Source organism: Haliaeetus albicilla, chromosome 13 (assembly GCF_947461875.1).
Source record: "Haliaeetus albicilla chromosome 13, bHalAlb1.1, whole genome shotgun sequence".
Taxonomy (NCBI): Eukaryota; Metazoa; Chordata; class Aves; order Accipitriformes; family Accipitridae; genus Haliaeetus; species Haliaeetus albicilla.
This window is the reverse complement of record NC_091495.1, coordinates 1645851-1654699: the sequence shown is the minus strand read 5'-3', so window position 1 is coordinate 1654699 and position 8849 is coordinate 1645851. Positions and strand designations below refer to the sequence as shown.

Here is an 8849-nt window from a genome sequence, read left to right as displayed (position 1 = left end):
AGAGCACCTAGAGAAAACCTCACCTCCTCTGAGCCTAACGCAGCCCTCACCTGTTGTCAAAACACCTTTTGTAAATGTGGGGCAGAGCGTTCTCCTCTGCCACCGAAACCAAAATCCTCTTCCTACCGGCTCTGCTCCACACAGCCCCCTCGGGTAGATACCCCTAAAACTTCCTTGTCTCCCTCACCCAAACCCCACATCTCCACTTCAGGGGAAGCAAAACACTGGACCCCATCTTCTCCGTCAGGCTTCTCCCCACGCAGACACCCAGATACAAGTCAAGAACCGCATCCCCAGGGCTCACCGCCCATTTCTCAGGGATTAAGTTTCCCCGTGAACCTTAAAGCACATGACCGTTGCTCTCCTCACCCCCACACCGCTTCGCGGTGTCACGTCACACGTATCTGCCCACGCTTCTGCACAACCCCTGAGGATCACGAAGCAAAAGTCCCCTCCTGTCTGATGCACGACCGGTGCTGCGATCACCGAGCCAGAGCTTTGTGGCTGGACTTTGAGGTACGTGATCATCAGCAGGAGACGGTCTGCATCAGAGCTGCGATGATTCCGGGGGTTTTAGGGTGATTTTTTTTCTTTTCTCCCAGCCAATAAGAGCACTCAAAGAGGCACATCTTCCCTTGCAGGAAGCAGGGCGGTCGCTCCTTTTGCTGGCGGGCTCCTCTTCTGAAGCGGTGGAGATGGCAGCGAACTTCGCCTGCAGCTTCGCCACGCTTTGCTGTTTAGTACTCTGGAGCTTCACCGGGACTTCAGGCGGTAAGAGTGGAAAGTAATTTCTGTTTTCCTTACGCTTTAGGTCCCGTAAGTGCTGCTTTCTAATGCACCGGTAAGTAACAGCCCTTCTCCACCTGCTGCCTATGCTGGCTCAGCGCTGCAGGGTTCAGGCTGCAGCTGAAAATCCAACTGCTTAAAAGACTTTCTCCCCTTGCAGCAAACCACGTTATTCAGGGACATCATCTAAGGATTTTAAAGTCAACTTACAGTTTTAACTTATTTGTCAGTGTTTAAACTCTGCGTGACCTTGATTATTAAATCTAAAGATTGTGGGTAACAATTTGACTGCTAAGTACAGATGGGCACTTGAGGGCCGATTAGCTGACTTTAATGAAACATTACTCCGCATCATTTTTTTTCCTTTGCTGAGCAAGGAAACTCTCTTGATTGCAGCTGGCCTTAAATCTTTAGAATGGGAGCTGCAGACAGGAGTGTTTTCTCTCTGAAGGTTTTAGTTCTACTTCAGTTTTACTTTGGCTCCCGTGCACAGAAAGTACTAATGCACTCAGGGATGGTGTTTGGTTAGCCAGTAGCTTTTTGTTTCGCCTGTGGTTTCCTTTGGGGGTTGCAAAGGCATGCAGGAACTCTGCTGTGTCTTCAACGTAAAGATAAAGCCTAGCCTTGCTCCTAGTAATGGGGAGGAGGTTTTGAAAGTACCTCATGGGGAAAAAAAGAACAAAGAACAGAAAAAAAAACCAACCTGTTGCAGTCAGCCTATTTCCTTCACTGCAGGCTGGGAGAGAGCATCCACAGGATTGCTCTCTTGTACTGCAGGAACAGGGCCCCCAAATTATTCCTTAATGAGAAAAGCACAAAAGAACACCTCTTAATACAACATTCAACTCATCTCTGCAAGAACAGCCCTTTCTTGCTTAATAACAGGCAGTTGCCTGTTAACTCAGAGCAAGAAAAGAGTCTACCCTACTACCGTCCAACAGAAGGAGTGGGGCCAGGTTTTTCCCCCTCTCTCTTCACATTCCCAAACCCAGAAGCAAGGATGGGGTCTGAAATACAAATGCTCTGGCCCTAAGCATCTCCCTGTAGAGCAGCAAGAGCCGTTTTCCCAGATCGTGAGATCAAATCCTCCGGGCCTCTGAGTATTGCAGATGCCTGGCCAAGCCATGCAGTGCCTCTGCTCTCACCCTGGCCTGGACAACAAGTATTTCACCAGTACTGGTATGTCTGCAGCCCTGCACTGTTATCTGACCCTCTGGGCTATTCTGCTTTGCTCCTGGTGCAGGACCATCACCTTAAACACATTCAACTTTTTAAGGTAATAGCCATCAAGGGCCAAGCTAGGGAAGAAGCTGTCAGGAAAGGTTGCAGTACAGAAAATCAGAACTACAGGTGCCTCAGACCAGAGAGTTTCTGGGTTTTGGAAACAGAGTGGTGCAAACTATTCCAAACAGCAAAAGTGATTTCAGACCAGCGTTGCGTGCCATGCAGCGACCACCTTGAACGAGAATCAAAGCACCTAAAGAAAAACAAATCCTAGCCTTAGGGAATCTGTGTCACCAGAGAAAAATGGGGGTAGAGTTCTCCCACAAGGCCTCGGGAGATTTTATACCCACTTTGTTCTGGTACGAGTCATTCTTAACACCAAGTTACAGTGGGGAAGGAGGCGAAATGCGTGGTAGCCCTTGCTGAAAGCTTAGGCAAAAATATAGTAGCCTACCACCCATCTCCAACGCATGGTGTATTACAAGCCTGCTACTTGTCTACAACATGTGGTCCAGCTTACTAGACTGTGAGACCACCTCTCCAGATGAGCATCTCGGAGGTCTTGCCATGTGTGACAGTGCTGGATCTACCAGGCACTAGAGTCAGGAACAAGGACACTCAAAGCAAGAGTCAGAATCCAAAGTAACACATTTCAAAGTTTTCTTCCCATACACACAGTGTGACTTCAGCCAGCCTCACTCACCCTGCCAGCCCACGCCTAAAAAAAGATGTCACCACGACTCAAGATGCGTTGAGGGCTATTATGCTGAAAAGGGACCCTGTGCTAAGACTGAAAAAGCCTGAGGTTATCTCTTCCTACTACAAGGGACAGTATCTGCTCTCAACACCCCCACCACTGCCACGTCTGACTTTCCAACAGGCATAAGAGCATAAATTCAAGCAGGGTCCTGGAGAGCAGCCAGAAGAGCCCAAGCCAGGGACCTGCTCTCAGCCTGGCAGCCTTAGTTGCTAGATGAGCTCGGGAAAAAGCTGGTTTCTATAAGCTCTTGGGTTGGTATTGATGATGCAGGAAAAAGCATGGCATCCCTGAGGAAGAGGACAGCTGGTCTTATGGGCAAGGCCCAAACCAAGGTCCTGCTCTGCCCCAAGCTTCCTTTCTGACTTCAGGCAGGTCCTGAATAGCCTTCTTGAATCACCTGTGGGTCCCACCACCTCATGCCCCAGGCAGAGTCCCTGTTCAGAGGACAAACAGATGCTTTGGAAAGTCTTACCCTGGAGCTGAGCACTGGGTAAGATGTGCTGCCCGACAAATACCTTCAGTCCTAGGCTGCGTGGTCATGAGTTTCTGCGAGTCTTGAATCCCACTCACCCTTGCTACAATGGGGAAAATATAATCCCATAGATAATAGTCTCAGGCCCTACAAGTGGATTCTGGGCTGTTAAGCGAAAAAACACTGCCAGGTTGCTCAGCACTGGCTGCACACCCAGTCTCAGCATAGATCAGAGATGTGGGACACGAAAGTTTGTCACCCTCACACCAGACACAAAGCCACTTGCAGAATATCCGCTCCTCTCAGACCCATGGTCTCGGTCTCTTGGCTCCCACCTGCAAGAAAACATGGGGGTCATTAAGGCAGCTGGGGTATCAGCCTGGGAGAGATGTGAATTTGGACATTCTTGGGTTGAGGAGGGATGTGGAATCGAGTCTCTCCTTTGCGGGTCAACGCTTGAATCCCCGCGCAGTGTTACAAGGGGGTGCAGCAATTACCACCTGCAGGGGAGGATGTGATAGTGTAACTAGGACATACATAAGCAACCTGAAAGCTGAATTTTTGCAGCCTTCTATGCTGATGATGGCATGTAATGCTGGGTTTGGGTTTTTTTAAAAAATACTCTGAATCACCAGGTTGCCCCTCCCTCTTCTACTCAGGCTTCTCAGTACAAACAGGCTTAAATACACAGTCTATGCTCTGTGCTTGGGTGTTAGCGAGAGGTCTAGCTGTGAAAAAAAAGCTGGAGGTGATAAAAAGCTTGACTTTCACAGCAAATTCAGTACAAGCTCTGTGTGCACATTTGTGTGCACCTGCACACGCAGGCTCACTGCCTACACACACACACACACAGCGTGAACTCCAGGGGCCACCTCCTGCATTGGCAGGTCTTGGCATCAGCAGTGGCTGCACAGTAACTTGCACAGGTTGAGGATTTTTCTCCTCTTGTTTGTATTTCAGAAGTGGGAAAATGGAGATGAAGGCAAATGTAAAAGGGGGAGAAATAATGGCATCAACTGTAAGCTTCAAGCTTCTTTTAAATTATTGAAAAAAACCCAAGCATAGCTACATAACCAATTAAGAATATACAGTAATAAGGGCTGTGTGGAAAGAAGTGCTCAAACTTGAAAGCTCATGGGTGTCCCCCGTCGTGTTCCCCCCCCCCCCAATCTGCATTTCCTACACACCTTGCTCCTCCACTTCAGGGCTGTACTAATAAGATGGTCCTTGGCATTTGGGTCAGGGCAACAGCACTTCAGCAGCCAAAGCAGCGCGTTCTGCAGGACGGTGGGGAGCTAGTCCAAGTTCTGCCCCAGGCCCTTCCCTGCCCAGCTGGAGAACAGGGACACACTCTCCTTTGTCAGCATGTAGAAGGAAGGTATCTTCCCCTCACCTTTATCACCACCTAAATACCCCTAAAATAAAAACCTCAAGATGCCATCAAAGGATTAAGGAGGGTGGGAGAGATTTACATCTGCAAGTTAAACTTGGCATGCCAACTAAGAACAGCAGGACTCTGCCAGCCAGTGTTTGATATGTTATCAAAATTATACTGTACTCTGAGCAACACGATCTAGCTTTATAACTAGATTCAAAGTTGGGCCTTCTACGAGACAGCAGTCATACCAGAGACGTTCTAAATAATATTCATGGTACCCTGGCTTCTTCTAAGTCAGTTTGAACTCTGCTACCACTTCTAGCAACGTCTTTTTATGTCACTTCATTCCACAGCATTGTTTCACCATTTCAAACATATAAAGGAAAATTACTTTGTAATGGATGCGAGCAGAGCCCTTCTGAAGCACAAGTACATTGAACAACTAAGAAAGTTTAGCACTGGTTCAGAGGGCTGAAGCTCACACCATTTCAGGCACCCGATGTGTTTTGCATTCGTGTTTTGTATTGTTTCAGCTACGTATGTCCCACCACCTCATTCGACCATGAAACCTGGCTCCCCTGTCCCAATGAACACCGACAACCCTGGTGTTCGCAAGGCAGCTCGCTTTGGGGTTTACAGATACAACAACAGTTCCAATGACCTCTTTCTGTTTAAGGAATCGCAAATAAACAAAGCCATGGTACAGGTAAGTAGAGACCAGACTTCTGGTGGTCCTCCAAACTGTTTACCAATTGACCATCCTACCAAGCACCCAAGATGTGTGAGCCCTGATCCTCCTCAGGACTGCTGTGCATGCCTAAAAATAAACAGCACATGTTCCTCTATCCCATTTCCCCCCCCCCCCGATCCCCACCAGTAATTCAACACAAAACACTTTAATCCACAATGCCACACACAATTCACAGATGCGGCACTTGATTCCTAGCCAAAATTTTGGCATCCCTTTCCCCTGCCCTTCCTTTAAAGGAGGAAACTACTTTCTCTAGATTGTCAGAGGGCTGAAATACATGCTCCACGTGGAAATTGGACGCACCGTGTGTGAGAAGAGGGAGCACTCCAGCCTCGACAGCTGTCACTTCCAGAGGAAAAAACCCCTGCAACAGGTATGTGTCCAATTCCTTTGTGGTACCGAATAACTGCAGGTGATTCTTGGCCATCTCTAGCTGTATAGTCACCTTCAGACCAGCTCTGCCATGTCCCCGTAGATGTACGAGTCTCCCCTGTGCAGAACCAGCTGGGGTGAGGCAGGGTTATCAGTATAAGCAGCATCGTACCTCTCGTGCATCCAGGGCCAGCTCCTGTCTGCAAGGAGTTGAACCAGACACAGCCATCTAGCCCATATTGCTGGGTAACTTGAGTGAAAGCATGCAGAAATAGAGTAGATGCTAAATAGCGAGATTTCCTGGGCAGGGGAAAATCCTTACACAGGCTTTCCCGCTAAGGTGTGATTACTTAGCAAATAGTACTTTTCCTAGGATAAAGGGGGCAAAGAGGTGCTGTTCTCTCCTGCCCCATCATGGCCCACAATGCTGAGACCAACCAGCAGCCACCTGAACTTTGTCACCAATTCCCCTTTTATTTGCAGATGCTGAGATGCTATTTTGAGGTCTGGATAACGCCTTGGTTACATAAAGCATATGTCCTCGTTGCTCGCTGTCACTGAGTCACCTTTCCCCATGAGAGCCTGACTTACAAGGGATCTACCACCATGAGTTTTTCCTTGCCTGGACTGTTGAGGCCAAAACTGAAGTGAAGAATGGCTGTACAGAATCGCCACGGAGCTTTTCTCTCAAAGTACACGGTTGTTTTCCTCCCTGAGAAAGATGCTCAAAAGTGACAAAGAAAAGACCTGCCTCGACTGAATTTATTGCTAGCCAGTTGTGTATCTGTTTTTCCAAAACTAAACTGCAGATGAGAGCATGTTGTCATTCATTTAGTAGAGAGCCATCTATGCTCCAGCTGAATTTCCAAGCAGTGTCAACACACCCAGGAAGCTCTGTTGGACTTGCTTTATTCTGTGATGAATCTTCATGCAGCTATAATGTAAACAAGTCTAAAACCACAGCACACGTGGCTACAACGCTGAGGAAAGCTTTACAACAATGGGTTGGTTTGCCTGGGGATACCCCCCCAAAAAAAAACCCAAAACCAACCCAGTCTTAAGAGTCTCCAGTGCTAGAGAAAAGATTAGACCTGTCAGGAACGCATGAGTTGTTTTCTTCAACACAAAAGTATGGATAAGGCTGTCTTGAAACACACCCACAGCCCAGAAATGACACACTCTAACTAGTGCTTCTACTTTAGTCAAAAGCTAATCTATACTATGAAAGGGCATCATTGCAAATGCCGAGACAAATAAACCCAATCGTATTCCCAAAGCATATTTTTGCTGAGGTTAAACAATGCAGTTTCATTCAGGTTAATGTAAGACATTAAATTTCTGGCTGACCACAGCTTATATTCAAGCTTAGTAGAATGACAGTCATCTCTAGGTGGGCATCTACCATTCCTTCAGGCTTCACTCTTCATGCATGGGCAGATTATTGCTTACACTGGACTAAAGCTCTTATATTTGGGAGGATTTGGGTAACTGCTCCCTTAAAACAGCAATAAAGTCTGGGCCCATGTTCAGTCATACACAGACCAGCACTTAAAAATGGACAGGGCGCTGACCTAAGCTATGAACACTTTCTTTCCACAAACACCCCTTTTCTTCTGATAGTTGTTGCCTTTCTGCAGCAATATTGCAACACCTATTAGCAGTGACACCCCCACTTTCAGCCTTTATAACAACCATTCAGTCAAGAAAGGCCAGTAAAGGGGCCCAGGCCAAAGTTCAGGGATCTTAAGACAGATATATCTATTAACAGCAGAGCCGAGGTCTCTGCTCCAAGTAATCCTAAAGCAAACCTTTGCAGGCTGGGCAAGTCTCAACTTCTGCTTCAGAAACATCACTTGTGATGGGCAGGTGGCCCAGCAGCAGCTCAAATTCAGCATCCAGTGCTGGAGAGCCAGCTGTGCTGCATCTTGTCTTTGGGGACAGCTGTCTCTTAGCTGGAAAAAAAAGAAGTGCTCAAAAGAAACCTCCAGAAGGGCCATGAATGGATGTAGCATGGTGCTACATTCATCCATCACACAAGCCACCATTGACAGCCTGATACCAAAGACAAGAAAAAGAAAGCCAAGTATGGTGGCTCGAGTTGTCCACAAAGCAGGAAAGCCAAGCCTCAGCTAAGTTTATAAGAGGGCAAGAGAAGCCAGGAGGAGCTGCTCTCCGAATCTCAAAGGGGTTAGCAATGGTCTCAGTCCCTCTTCCACTTCAGCCATGTGTTTCACACGATGCCAAGGGCTTACAGCCAGGCTATCAGCTCCAGCCAGCCTGGGCCCAGAACACGCCAGACAGATCCACGTTTCTTCCTTCAGCCAGCACGACAGCCTGGTGCTCAGTAACAGATGTCATCAGCCTATCCACATGCCGCAGCAGGGGTGAGAAGGCAGCACAAAATTACCTTAATTCTGTCCAGGGATTCATGCAGGCAGTAAACACACGACAGAGCGGTCTCCCACGTGTGACCCTTCAAGCCCCTGGCATAAAGGGCTTCATCTCCATCTCCTCACCAAGTCAATTCCCCATTTGTCAAAGAAACAAAAGATAAAGCCAGGTGAACCTGGTGTCATGCAGTCTGACAAACCCAACATGCTCTTGCTGCTTTCTCAAGGAAAATGCAGCAAGATTGTTCAGACCTCTCTATCCAAACAGGATACATAAAACTGTTGCCAGCATTTACTGCAACGCAGATGAGCTGATTGCAGCCAATACAGTGGGGAAAGGAGACAAGCGCCTTCTGAGAAAGACACATTAGCCTTATGTTTACAGCTGCAAAGTGTTTACTGTAAGATCACAGTAAGAAAGGCACCCTGGAATGGCAGCATCCATCATCCCCCCAGGTAGATAACAGAATTATCATGAGCACTAAAGAAAGGAGCAGAGATAAAGTCAACTGAGGACTTTGTACCACTCCAGAGCACTTGGCTCGGGAAGGATTTGGGCAATTAAAGTCTTGCATCAGGAAGACACTGCTAGCACTGAAATAAGGAACTGCAGCTAAGTACCATTTAATCACGAGACATACAGCAGTCAAAAAGCCAACATCTCTGCCCTCTGCATCTTTTCTAGAATTTACAGCAAGGTTAAGTGTTCACCAATT

General features: G+C 47.6%; 1 protein-coding gene across 1 annotated transcript; it reads left to right on the top strand.

Annotated features, from left to right (window-relative positions):
- Positions 1-606: 606 nt before the first annotated feature.
- On the top strand, positions 607-6793 carry CST7 (cystatin F). The gene is made up of 4 exons (XM_009920103.2): positions 607-771; positions 5154-5326; positions 5628-5744; positions 6227-6793. Exons 1-4 carry the CDS (start codon positions 696-698, stop codon positions 6302-6304), a joined length of 444 nt encoding a protein of 147 aa, XP_009918405.1. The 5' UTR covers positions 607-695; the 3' UTR covers positions 6305-6793.
- Positions 6794-8849: the final 2056 nt, after the last annotated feature.

What these genes read in the sequence shown, in the direction of transcription:
- CST7 (XM_009920103.2), top strand. Translation starts at nt 696, where the DNA reads ATGGCAGCGAACTTCGCCTGCAGCTTCGCCACGCTTTGCTGTTTAGTA. An exon ending in CTTCACCGGGACTTCAGGCG is followed by an intron (nt 772 to 5,153) that starts GTAAGAGTGGAA and finishes GTATTGTTTCAG; the next exon opens with CTACGTATGTCCCACCACCT. An exon ending in GGAAAAAACCCCTGCAACAG is followed by an intron (nt 5,745 to 6,226) that starts GTATGTGTCCAA and finishes TTTTATTTGCAG; the next exon opens with ATGCTGAGATGCTATTTTGA.